The sequence below is a fragment of the Tasmannia lanceolata genome, unplaced genomic scaffold, assembly GCF_043159265.1.
Source record: "Tasmannia lanceolata isolate RefF3 unplaced genomic scaffold, GAP_Taslan_0.1 ptg000007l, whole genome shotgun sequence".
NCBI classification, from domain to species: domain Eukaryota; kingdom Viridiplantae; phylum Streptophyta; class Magnoliopsida; order Canellales; family Winteraceae; genus Tasmannia; species Tasmannia lanceolata.
In genome coordinates, this window is record NW_027518684.1 from 15,642,685 (window position 1) to 15,657,242 (window position 14,558).

Here is a 14,558-nt window from a genome sequence, read left to right on the forward strand (position 1 = left end):
TTGATTTGAGAAAAGAAAATCAAATACAACAACAATACAGAGAAACTGGAACATCTAAAATTAGAACAGAAAGAATTAAACACAAAAGTTGAATGAATTAATCAATGCACCTCCAAAGAACAGCTGCCTGCTTCTCTTTCTTGGGCCGTGAGGAGAGGAGTGCTCCATTTTTCCATCTCTACCCTCCATTTTGACTTCATCTTGGACATCATCAAAATGATTATTTTCAATTTCCTGAACTTTTGACTTCTTTGCCTGGAATTTCTTCACCTTCCGCCGAATTTCAACCGTACCAGCACCTTCTGCATCCAGTGGATAACTAGTATCTCTGGAAAAATCTCCATTTTCAGCCTCCCTGCTTCCTAAACTGCCTTCACATCGGTCCTCTATTGTATTACATATGACCTTCATACCGGCCAACTCTGATCCAGCATGCTAAATTTAACGGATAGAAAATAGATCAATCAATTTATTTTTAAATGACAGGGAATAGAAACATATAGTAGTTAGAGGAGAAAGATAACTACCTTCATTTGACCACTCTGAACAGGAGAGGGTCTTGTGTTCTTCGTTTTCTTACTTTGTGTATGAGAAACTTGTGGTGATCCTCCTCTTTGTAAACCCTCAGCCAATGCCAATGCTACCACATGGGCAACTTCGTCATCATCGGCATCTACCTCAGATTTTTTACCCTTCTTATTTAGTGAGACAATCTTATCCCTGTCAGCTTTATCATATGGATAGGAAACAGGGAAGCGTGGAGTCCTTTTTCCTACAGCACGAGGCCGGCTACCTAATATCAAACATAACGTAATTGCGTATGAACCCAACAGATGCATAATCAATTATAAGAATATTATATCATTTATATCATAAGAATCATATGATAAAAACATACTAAAAAATCAACTTTGATGGGAAACAGAAGACCACTGAACAGTGCCAATTGAATAACAGCAGCTACAAATCCAGAATAGTTAACAAGGAACTCCTAGACAAATATTAGGAAGTGGGCTGAAGTCAATTTTACAAGGCTATATAACATTAGTGACTCAAATACAGAGAAAAGAAAACAGTTACCTACAATAAAAAGAAAAGAAAAAAAGAAACAGTTACCTAATAGCGAGCACATAGGGATCAAATCACTTATCCCAACTATAGTTAACTTGACAGTGACAGTGGCCTCAGAAGAACCATTTTATAGACTCGTCTCTTTATATATAACTAAACTCCAACATACTGTCCTGATTGGTGGAGACAGTGGGACATTGCCCCTGTTCCCTTACCAGAAATGTCTCAAATGCAAGCTGTCCCAACTACCTTGCGAATGTTATAAATGTCCACTCTTGTATAGATTTCACGATTTCATTGTACCCTCGAATATTTTGAGTTTTGTAAGGAGTAAATACAGATCAAGACATTTTTATAGTTCTCAACTTATGATTCAAGTCAATATCCAAAAGAAGTAAAAAATTATAAATAAAAATGCCTGCCTCATAAATCCCAAAATAAAAGACAAAGAAATATGCAACTACCTGATAAAATGATCAAATTGCCAGATCTAGCACAAGAAACCATATAGTTTAACCTTAAACACAACTAACTGTGAACATCTTCTATCATTAAAAGATACTGAAGGAAAAAATGAAATGAAGAAAGGAAACAGAAACAGTAGATACAATGCATCCGTGCATGTGTCTAGCCTAATAACACATTAGAATATTATACGCAGCTCAAAATATCGATTGTCAAACATAGAAGGAATGGTGTACGCTCGACAATCATGAACAAGAAAAGTTAATACACATGAAAAATGATAGAAAAAATTTGATCACATCCCTGATTAGATGTAGAAAAGGAAAACTTGAATCTATATTCATAATATCCAGAGAGTAAACGATCTAAAGCTAGATTCAGGCACTACTTTAATAGTTGATATTGGGCTTGGAAGTACCCCAAAATTATATAAGAAACAAGAGAGACAGTAAGAGAATTTAGAGGAGCCGAATTAGTTTCTTTTTACATCAAATAACAAGTATTCTCTGAAGTTTGTTCTTAAAGAAGGAAGATGAAACGTACAGATAGAGTCGAAAGGTTTATCAAACAAGGTCTTGAAGTGTTGCCTCATAAAAGCACAAGTTTTTGCAATGGGGTTACTTGAGTCCTTCAATACCATCTAGCCAGGCAAGGAAACCCTACAATAGGTGAACATCAGACAGCTTTGACTGGCCCACAGTTGAGCCAATACAAAAGAGGATAGATGAGGCTTATATGAAGTGGACTAGTTTTACAATGGCTCCCGGAGTGAATTGTTTATAACTACATGAGCAATATCAATAGAGTTGACGAGCCAACCAAGAATTATGGAATTATCGGCATCCCACTTTTCAGCACCGACAATACCTGCCTTGAGTCGTGTAGTCCTGGTAAGAAATCCCATCTTTATTCGACCACATCCATAAAGGGTGAAAGCATGGGACCATTGCAAGCACTTAGAGGATGTGAGCTTAATGGTGATGTTTGTGGTAGGGTTATTTTCAGTGCCCTTTGATTTATAGCTATCAACGGTGTTAATCACCATGATTGGAAGAGGAAAACCAAAAAGAAGACACTAGTAGCCCTAATAAGTAAAGATGGAAAATGTTACGAACTACATTGAATAAATAAAAGAGGGAGAGATGAAGAAGAGAATAGATGGGAGAATGTCAGTATGTATTAGAGAGGTTTTTCACTCTCTCACGCACACAGAATATATATGTGTGTACGTGCGCGCGTGCAATACATAGTGAAAGGCATAAATACCCCCATAGTGGGGTATTTATGCCTTGTTACATAAATCGCTTAATCTAGCCTTGTTCAATGGTTTCGTAAACATGTCTGCTATTTGATCATTTGATCTTGTAAACATAGTGCAAATCTCCCCTTCTTAAATCCGATGACGAACAAAGGACGATCCACCTCTATAAGTTTTGTCCTCTCGTGAAAGACTGGATTCATAGGTATATGAATGGAGGACTTATTGTCACAGTGGATCGACCCAGGTGACGAGTAGGGTAACCAAATCTCTGACATGAATGATCCCAACCGGATCCGCGACGACCGCGGCCGCAGCCACAACCACCACAGGTACCACAACCATAACCAGACTGAACAGCTAAAGTAGATCGCTCACCAATAAGGTCATTGGAAACATCAACACGACGAGCTCGCTGAACACGAGAGAAAACCACATCCAGAGATGGTAAATTGCCTTCACCCACTATCAATTGTCGAATAGGAAGAGACTCTCTTCCTAGACCATCCAAAAACTGAACAACATGGAGCTCCTCTTTTTGTTTGGCTAGCACAGCAAGATACCAGGATCTGTAGAGGGCGGCAAGTAAGAGTCTAGCAGCTCACACAAGCCCAAAAACTCAGAGTAATACTCAGAAACAGATCACTCGCCCCGCTTCGATCTGAGGAGGTCCGAATAAACATCACAAATCTTCGTAAGATTGTTGGTTCCTGAGTAAAGTGTCTCTGCACGTAAACAGAGAGCTCTTGATGACTCCAGGAACAACATATAACTAGAAATCTTGGGCTCCATACTCTGACATAACAGGGACTGATGACTAGCATCCTCCTGACTCCACTTGTCATAGGTGGAGTCCTTAGGTGATAGTGGGTCCGAGGTGATATAACTCAGTTTGCTCTGGCCACGGAGATAGAGCTTAACAGCTTGACTCCATGCAGGGTAGTTGGATCCGTCAAGTTTGATCAAAGTCATGGAAATCACAGGAAAAGGGCCGGAAGCCGTAGAGGACGTAGCCATGGTGAATAGCTATAAGAAATCACAACAACATAAACGCATGGTAACACCACAAAATCACAACTCCAATCACAAATCAATGCCAACAACAAGTTCGCTCGGACATTTCATCGAACGGTTGGCGTGCACTTATATCACCAACAATCACCACCACTCACAGAACCACATATAAAACCACCAACCAACAACAAGCACCAACAACAATTAATCACCACCAAATCACGGACAGGCCACCAACAAAAAAATCTGCAGATGCTATCTCACACTTTAACACAAGGTTCCGGGATCGAAAGCGGCAATAACCCCATGAACATACACCACCAACGTGATAAAATCACCAAACAATTGCCTAAAACCAACCACAAGATGACAAAGATCAAAGAATACCAGTTTAAACCATGATTACGAAGTGTTATGATAATGAGTTTAGGGACTGAATTTAGGAAAAGGTTGGAAAAGGATTCAATAGAGGATTTATGGGTAGATCTGATGGGGTGAAAAATACCCTAGATGGGTTGGGCGGTTGGGTAGAGGGGAGGAAATAGTTGAAGAAAAATGTGGGAAAGAGAGGAATAGGTTCTAGGGTTAGGTATTAAAATACCCAAAGTCGGGTTTCGTAAGATGGTTCGAATGAAAACTAGGGTTAGGATTTTGGTGGCTGCGGTACAGACTTGGAAGAGAGAGGGGGTGCGATTGTTAGGGTTAGGGTTCTAGGTAGGTGCGGCACTAGTTAGGGTTAGGGAAGAGGTAGCGGAAATGATTCTTAGAGTTAGTTATAGGTTTAGGGTTTCAAGGATGGAGTATCGATCTTCGGTCTTCGGTCTTCAATCTTGAAGCTCTGATACCATGTTACGAACTACATTGGATATATATATATATATATATATATATATATAGAGAGAGAGAGAGAGAGGAAAAGGATTGTACGCTCGACCGTACCTAGAGTTAGGTACGGTAGAGTGCCAAATCACATGGGTCCCCCATTTTTGGTAGGCATCTAAACCATTCATTTGCAAGGCCCCATCATAGATAGGGTGCATACCAAAAATCAGCACCATTGAATCATCCTAACCCCTCCAAAACTGGAGGGCAAAATGGGCAGATTTGTGGACAAACACTGTCTGTCCATTTTGGCCTCCACAAATTGATGGGTTAGGATGATCCTATGGAGCTGATTTTTGGTATGCACCCTATCTATGATGGGGCCTTGCAAATGAATGGTTTAGATGCCCACCAAAAATGGGGGACCCATGTGATTTGGCACTCTACCGTACCTAACTTTAGGTACGGTCGAGCGTACAATCATATATATATATATATATGAGGAAACTGTTGGTGAGCTAGCTTGCCCAATCACATGGGGGCCCACTTTGTTAGGATGATCCAAACCATTCATTTGAAAGTCCCTTACATAGATGGGGGATGTACCAAAAATCAGCTCCATAGGATCATCCTAACCCCTCCATGTGTGGAGGACAAAAATGGACAGACACAAATTTGCCCCATTTTTTTCCTCCACAAATGGAGGGGTTAGGATGATCCTATGGAGCTGATTTTTGGTACACCCCCAAAATGTGGCACCCATGTGATTGGGCAAGCTAGCTCACCATTCATTCGAGTGTACCTAACCTTAGGTACGCTCGAGTGCCAAATCACAGGGGTCCCACATTTTTTTTGGTCATCTAAACCATTCATTTGCAAGGCCCCATCATAGATAGGGTGCACACCAAAAATCAGCTCCATAGGATCATCCTAACCCATCCATTTGTGGAGGTCAAAATGGACAGACACTGTTTGTCCACAAATCTGCTCATTTTGCCCTCCAGTTTTGGAGGGGTTAGGATGATTCAATGGTGCTGATTTTTGGTACACACCCTATCTATGATGGGGCCTTGCAAATGAATGGTTTAGATGACCAAAAAAAATGTGGGACCCATGTGATTTGGCACTCGAGCGTACCTAAGGTTAGGTACACTCGAGCGTACAATCCTTTTCCTCATATATATATATATATATATATATAGACAGAGAGAGAAGAGAATAGATGGGAGAATGTCTGTGTGTATTAGAGAGATTTTTCACTCTCACACACACAGAATATATATGTGTGTGTATGTATATGCGTGCCATACATAGTGAAAGACATAAATACCTCCAAAGAGGGGTGCACGACCATACTTAAACAGAAAAAACAAAGATCCCTAACAACAAAGGATAATATAATATAAAATGACTGATAACAACCAAGAATAGCAAAAATGGAAGGGAATTTGGCTAATGGAGAGTCACAGCAAACAACAAAAGAAGCAATACTAATAAGCAAGGTTAGGCTTACTAAAAGAAAATGATAATGGTGTTAAAAGTCCACGAAAATGCCCAAATCAGGGGAAAACAGACTATTTTTTTATGCAAAATTTTTCAAATACCTCAGATATAATTTTGTAGCTCAAATAAAGTGTACAAGCAGGCATTGTGGATCAAAAATAACGCAAATGGGGGAAGAAACCCACAAAACCTTTTGAAGCAAGACCAGAGATCAGATCTTTAGAAAACGAGCTATGCGAGTGGGAAAACCGCAAAAATCTTACCACATTTCATAGAGGCATCGAAATGAAGAAAAAAAATGTACCAGTGGCATTGTGGATCAAAAATGACTAATGGATGCAAACCACTTCCATTTTCACTTTAAAAAATCATGGGCTGACTTCAGTTCTTCTCTTGGCTAATGCCTACAATGAAGACGAACAAAAATGGAGGAAGAGAGAGATAGGTCTAGGAGAAGCACTGATACCATGATGCTCAATGGAACCAGTTAGGGTTGATGGAAATATAGATGAAGAAGATGTGAAAAGGAGAAGAGATGTACAATAAGACTGGAAGAGCATAAGCAAAACATGTGCCCCTTTGCCGTATATTAACAAACAGAAGATACATATCGTACATTGTTACAATGACTAAAATACCCTTAATAAGGGGGGACCGGAAAATAAAGCATACATAACATGTTACATATGTACATCCAACAACACCCACCAATTAGTTAAGTCATGAATAGAAGGTGATAAAGAAGAATTGAAGAGGCCCTCCTCTTCCTGTGGATGTTGCCATGGCATGTCATCACTACGATGCCATGCTGATGTCAACAGTTGGGCCTGACCTAATATTTTGGGTGATCATCTAGATTTTTTACCGTACATAGTACAGTATATATGCAACTAAATATATCTACTATGTTAGGACATTTAAGCTATGAACTATGATAGTATATGTAATGCTATCATATAAGATAGTGATAAATCTTCCTAGATAATTTACAGATGACAACCCACTCATAGCAATGTGACATTGCCCATGTTTGTACATGATTAATAAGGCATGCTATACGTGGAAAAGTCCAATATCATTTTTACGTCAAAGAGAATCAAGATGAAATGTAAGTTTCAAGGCAACTCTTTTTTATTGTAAGTACCGTAAATTAAAGCAAAAAAATAAAAATTTCTTTTATTCTAATAGGGACTGGAAAGTTGAAACAAACAATAGAAAAAGATATTAAAGAGTACAGATTTGTTCTATTTTCATACGGAATGGAGAACCTGAAACCAACAGGAGAAAGAGATGTTCTTAATCATACATACAAGTTGCTATATACGATTTTATGTGGTAGAAAAGCCCTATCTTTGAAACCCAACCATCTTATGTTTACGAATTTTAGCTAAGAACACAACATAAAGCAACATTTCCCAAAATGGACAAGTCCACGGCACTTTATGAACCTCCAAAGCCAATGCTAATGTAGAATAATCGAGAGTCAGTAATAGAAAACCAAGTGAATGCTATATTTTAAAGAATGAGAGTCCACCTCCAGAACGCCTCCTCTTCAGTAAAGGCAGGCATCCATCACTTGATGGAGCTGACTGGAATCGCAACAAGTCTGGAAAATAGCCATCCAATCCTTTTGAGTTGTTGAGCTGAGATTTTCCCTGACCACGCCTTTGAGGCTTACGAGATACTCCTAACCCATCATTGCTTTCTGGTTCACTATCACTCCCTTCCTGCCAGTTCACAGCCAACCAACTTCATATTCAAGCCAAGCCATTCCCACCAGCCAATTACAGTATGAGGAGTAAAGTAGACATGTTAAAATTGCACCAATAATGAAATATAGGATAAGCATTGAACTCCTTGATGAACTTAAAATGCTTATCAATGTCATAAAATTTGGACCAGTAGACAACTAGACATAGATTGCTGTGAACATGGTTTTAAATTTCGTGCAAAATCAGGATTTCGGTTGGGACCGAAACCGAAATTTTCCGAATCCCAAATTTCGGCAATTTCAGAAATTTCGGCCTAAATTTCAAAAAATTGATTTTTTTTAAAATATTATTCCGAAATTTCGGCCAAAATATCAGTGATTTCGGCCGAAATTTCGGTTTCGGTCAAGGGCGAAACCGAAACCGAAATTTAAATCCATGATTGTGAAACAAGGAATATATCAATGGAATTAGTAATAATCTGTGAAATAATAATCCTAGCAGCCTAGCATAAGCATTATGCGAGTATATGAAATAAATGCATCAATGTACAAATACAATTTGGCTACCAATTTTCAAAAAAAAAAAATGTACAAATACAATGCCAACAAGTTACTTCCATCCATTCGGAATGAGGGACTGAAAATCAAGCAACAAGAGTTACTACTTTTAAATCAAGAAAATTGTGTTTTTTTTAAATCAAGAACATTGTTATCGACTCAAAACCAGCAATATCCAAAAAAAAAATGGATATCAGCATTGGGAAAACCTATTTTTCGTTGTTCTAGATTGTGAAACAACCAATTACTCCGGAAGCTTAAGCCGTTAGAGTTGGTGTTATTTAATCATTTATACTTTACACTCCCCCTCACGTGTGGCTCCCCTTTTCTGGGATGGCCATACACGCGACACATGTGACCCCCTTATGGGTTGGCTTTACAAGTGGACTTTTAATATCGGGGACTTGTGAGTTTTGAACCCAGAACCTGTAGCTCTGATACCATGTGAAACAACCAATTACTCCAAAAACTTAAGCCGCTAGAGAAGATGTTATTTAATCGTTTATACTTTGACATAGATGTTGCCATGTTGGTTGATTGCTCAGGCACCCACCCACCCCCGGTGATCGATCACCTGGTCAATTCTAGGCATTTTCCAAAACTAAAAGGATTCACTCATTGATATTTGAGCTTAATAATCGAAAACTAAAAATGAAATAAACCCTATAAACTAGAGAGAGCCCTTAACAGTAGCCACACGAAGAATGTAAAGCAAATTTCATTTGTTCAGGGAAATAGTCACCTAAAACAGAAATATCGAGTAAAAATCCACAAAAAAAAAAAAAAAACTTGTATAACAAAAATATATCAAGACGACTTGCCTTAAGTATCCAAACTATAAGAAGGCTTATTTAAAAATAAAAATATATCAAGACAACTTGCCTTAAGTATCCAAACTATAAGAGGCTCACAAGGCTCATTTAAAAATATATCTTTCCATTTAAGATATATACTTTTTAATTTCTAAAAATGATAAGGAATCTTTCAAATAAGTCGTATCATTTTATCATCAACAACACAACAATTTGTATTATTCCACCAAGACACATCACCCATACACGTCTGGGAATGTTGTGTTAAGAAGCATTTCCATGTATTGATCAACAATTTAAATGTCAGTTTCAGTATGCATGTTGCTTGCCACATAAAAGGAAACATGTCAATTTTGGTCATATATTTCATGGAAATCCTAAAAAATCAAGGAAGTTACGGAAATGCATTCAAATGATGGAATTTTTTTTAATGAATAGAGTTTTATTAGAGAAGAGAGGGAAAGCCCAATGACCAAGATAGTGAATGCAACAAAATGCAAATGATAGGAATTTGAGATGAAACTATAGGAAAATCTAAGATAATTAAAAATACACACTTGAAAACATCACAAAAACAAGCAAACCATCCCTAATGATTTAACAAGATCAAATACCAAATAACATGTACAACGACAACCATCAATAATGGTTTAACAACATCAAATACCTGATGACATGTGTTGTCCCGCATGTCAAGAATAGCAAGGTCCATTCGAAATTGAAAATGTATACAACAACATATTCACTTTATTCATTAATGTTATTAAGAAACTACAATACAATGAAGGCGTACAATATAGTGATGGAAATTTAAAAGAATTTCTAGCAAAAATAAATAAAATAATTAATTTTTGGATAAAAAAAAATAGAAGCTAAAGAGCATTTATGAAAATTTTAAAAAAAATCAAGTTTTCCTAAATTTTAATAAAATTAATAATTAATAATTTTCGGTATTAAAAAATCTGATTCCGTTAATTGATAGATTAGGCAAGAAGAATTCATGTATAATAAAATTAGAAGTTATATATAATATTAAAGAAAGCAGTTATACATATTTTCATGAGAATGTAACTCAGATTTCTTCTTCATTAATACATCGAATAGATCACGCATCCATCAAACGTTAGCGAGAATTGTGAGTCGTTTAGTTCCTAGATGACTTACGGCCCAAATTCCTCTCGATTCGCCAGCAAATTGTTGGTTTAGGGTCTCTGTCGTCCCTCGATGTTGCGTTCTCTCGTGTGCAGCGCTCTATGCGAGTTGAGGGATCGGGTGAGTCTGCTCTTGAGCGTTATGCTCTCGCTGCTCAATTCAGAGGGGATCGTAGTGGTCGGGATGGTTGATCTGGCTGTGGGAGAGGTCATCATGGCCGTGGAAGAGGCCGTGGATCCCATTTTTGCACTCACTGTTGTATGGAGGGTCACTCCATAGACTTTTGTTACGATCTGCATCCGGAGATGAGGCCATCCAAATATGCCAACCATGCTTCTACTACTGTGTATGATAACTTCACACTTTCTTCTTCTATTCAGATCAAGCAGAGTGATTCTTTAGTTGTCTCTCATGCCGATCATGACGAATTTTTGTGATCCAAGGACAAATGTAAGCACCCTACTGCCACTCTCGCTCAACAAGGTTGGATCCCCTCTTGTTGCCTTCCTAGTTCTAAGTCTTGGCTCATTGATTCTACAGCCTCCAACCACATGACTGGTAAATCTGATTTGCTCTCTTCCTTTCAGTCATACTCTTCATCAGGTCCTAGTGTCGCCTTGGCTGATAGGACTACCCCTCTGGTTTTCCGAATTGGTGTAGCTTCCCCCCATTCAAGTCTTTCCTTGTCTTATGTTCTCCGTTTCCCTTAGTTTCCATTTAATTTGATTTATGTCAGCCAGCTTACTAAACATCATCATTGTTCTGTGACCTTTTTCCTTCCTATTACGATTTTCAGGATCTACAGACTGGGAGGAGGATTGATTCGGGTCATGAGGTGAATGGACTTTATTATCTCAATCGTGGAAGCACTGGTAAGCATTACGGAGCTCAGTCGACTCTTTTCAGTGGAATTGTCATCTGGGCCACCCCTCAATAGAGAAGTTTCAAAATTCTATCACAGTCTCTAGTCCCGTTAGTCCATTTCCAATGTGAGTCTTTCCAATTAGGTAAACATTATAGGGTGTCATTTCCTTCTAGAGTTGTTAATCGTGTCTCTCATCCATTTGAGTTAGTTCATTCTGATGTCCAAGGCCCTCGTCGAACTACGTCCTTGTTTGATTTTAAGTATTTCATTATATATTTTTTTGATGACATATGGTATCCCCACGCCAAATTTTAGCGCGGGACTTTTCCCTGCGGAGGCGCGCAATCACCTGTAAACTAGGCGCATCGGGTAGCCGAGGGGGATTCGAACTCGCATCAATGGTGAGCATACCCATGACTTTAAGCCAGAGCCACACCCATACGGGTTATATTTCATTATATTTGTTGATTATTATTCAAGGATGATATGGTTATTTTTAATTAAAGACCGTTTGGAAGATTTTTCTACGTTTCGTACTTTTTTATTCTGAGATTTGTAATTAATATCAATATTCCATTGGATATACTGATAATGCACGTGAATATTTTTCTCCATGTAATGGGTTTCAGACGTTTTTAGAGAGTCGTGGTATTCATCATCAGTCCTCTTGTGCCTACATCTCCTAGCAAAATGGTGTAGTCGAGAAGAAACTTAGATACCTTCTGAATATGGCTCGCACTCTCATGTTCCAGATGAGGGTACCTAAGCCTTATTGGGGTGATGCACTCCTCACTGCCTACTTTTGGCTAATCGTCTCCCCTCTTCTGTCTTAAATAATCGAACCCCTTTCTCTGTCTTATACCCTACTGGGAATCCCTTTCCACTACTCCCACATATCTTTGGTTGTGTCTACTTTGTTCATAATTTGTCTCCTGACTTGGACAAATTAGACCCTCGTAATGTTACCTACATACCTAGAAAGGGTATAGTGCCACACAGTGGCGGAGCCAGGATTTATGCATAAGGGGGACAAGCTTATAAGGCTTATACATAAGGGGGGAAGGCCTTCAAATTTTAAAGGGGGCTTGGCCAAATTGAGTTGGGGCTATTAAGGATTTGGCCCAACTCAACAGGGGCAACTGCCCCCCTTATACTACATGTAGCTCCGCCCCTGGTGCCACAGTCGTCGTCTGCGGAAGGTCTATGTTTCTGAGGATGTCACTTTCTTTGAGACTACCCCTTCTCCGACTCTACAGCTGATCCTCTACAAGAACCGGACTGCCTCTTCCTCTCTCATCTACTTCTATGGATGGATCCTTCACCTTCTCCACTGCAAGTTTACACTCGTGACCCTCGGCGGATCATGCAGACTCCTCATGATATGAGCCCTCCACCCAACCATCTAAATTTCTAGTCTGACAGATCCACATCGAGCCCTCTGGTAACTGATGTTCCTTCCATTCCTGTTGATTCTCCAGTTGCCTCTCACGCTCGTTCACGTTCTATCGCCCATCCAATCGCTGGTTTTATTTCTTATGATCAGGTTTCTCCTGTTTATCATAAATTCCTATCTGCATTTTCTTCTATTGTTGTTCCGAGATCTGTTGCAGATGCCATAGCTCACCCGGGTTGGCGTGCTGCCATGGATGCTGAGATGGATGCACTCTATTCCAATGATACTTGGCAATTGGTCTTGCTTCCTCCTGGTGCTCAGACTAGTGGATGTTGTTGGGTGTTCTAGGTTAAATACTTGTCAGATGGGACGGTTGAACGTTTAAAAGCATGGTTAGTTGCCAAGGGTACACTCAGACTTTTGATGTCGATTACACTGAAACATTTTCTCTGATTGCGAAATCCCATCCGTCTGTTTGTTAATATCTTTGGCTGTGAACATGGGTTGGCCACTATATGAGTTAAAAGTGAAAAATGTGTTTCTGCATGGCGACCTCAATGAGGAAGTCCATATGCAGCAACCTCTAGGGTATGTTGCTCAGGGGAGATGAAACTGTTCGCCTCCATCTTCGTAAAGTGTTATATGGGCTTACGCAATCTCATGGGGCTTGGTTTGGGAGATTCAAACGACATGGTTATGCGCTTCGGCATAAAGCAGTGCATTCGACCACTCAGTTTTTAGCTCGTAATCTAATAGTGGGTACATTTTCTTAATACAGAAACTAAAGCTCTTCCTTCATAAAGAATTCTACACCGAAGACCAAGTTCGCCTCAGATACTTCCTTGGAGTTGATGTAGCCTATTCACATTTTGGACTGTCATTGTCCTAGAGGAAATATGTATATTGGACATATTAGAAGAGACTGGATCCTTAGGGGTGAAACCGACTGAGGTTCCCATGGACCCTAATGTCAATCTTTATTCTTTTCAAGGGAATTTGTTAGCAGGTACAGAAGATTGGTTGGCAAGTTGATTTACTTGATGGTGACCTGTCCGGATATTTCCTTATCAGTGGGTGTGATGAGTCAATTCATGAGCTCTCCATGTACCTTTCATTGGGCAGCAACTACGCAAATAATTAGGTACTTGAAGAGGGCCCCCTTATAAAGGCTTATTCTTCAAAAAACACAATCACATGAACTTTGAAGGGTTCACTTATGCAGATTAGGCCAGATCCCCTGCAGATAGAAAGTCGAGTACATGATATTGCACCTTTGTTGGAGGAAATTTAGTGTCATGGAGAAGCAAGAAGCATGATGTGGTGGCTAGATTAGTGTGAAAGTAGAGTATCGAGCTATGGCTCATACATGTGGGGAGTTGACCTGGTTGAGATCTTTTCTATCTGAGATTGGCTTCTCTTTCTCGTTTCCAGCATCATTGTATCGCAATAATAAAGCTGATGTTTATATTGCTTCAAACCCATTCTTCGATGAGAGATCGAAGCACATTGAGTTGGATTGCCATTTTATTTGTCAGAAGATTCAAAAGGGGCAAATATGTATTGTTTTTTACTAGATCAGGAGACTAGGTAGCTGATACATTTACCAAACCACTAGGGAGAGCAAAGTTGAATGATATGTGTAACAAACTGGGGTTGTATGACATATACACTACAGCTTGAGGGGAGTGTTAACGAAGCGGTGTAATTTACATACCCGACTAGGGATCTTGTGGACCTTTAATGTATAACCCTAGTGACACACACATATAATATATTCTATGAGAGGGAGAAGATACTTTTCTCACGCTCTCTCCCTCTCACTTCTGTTATCTTTATCTTTCTCCCATGAAACCTCGAACAATAAATATGGAGGAGATTGGTTTTGTGGTTGAAAAGCCAATACGATATTAAGTGATAACTAGGTAGCTACCTAC

At 39.2% G+C, this 14,558-nt stretch overlaps 1 protein-coding gene across 1 annotated transcript in view; it reads right to left on the reverse strand.

Annotated features, from left to right (window-relative positions):
* The window catches only part of LOC143882086 (protein ALWAYS EARLY 3-like), a 49,408-nt gene that overhangs the window by 17,167 nt on the left and 17,683 nt on the right, over positions 1-14,558 (reverse strand). The window contains exons 7-9 of the mRNA XM_077385488.1: positions 7,668-7,860; positions 528-793; positions 111-435 (exon numbers count right to left, since the gene is read on the reverse strand). Coding sequence (XP_077241603.1) covers positions 111-435; positions 528-793; positions 7,668-7,860 — 784 coding nt within the window. The remainder of the gene's footprint in view (positions 1-110; positions 436-527; positions 794-7,667; positions 7,861-14,558) is intronic.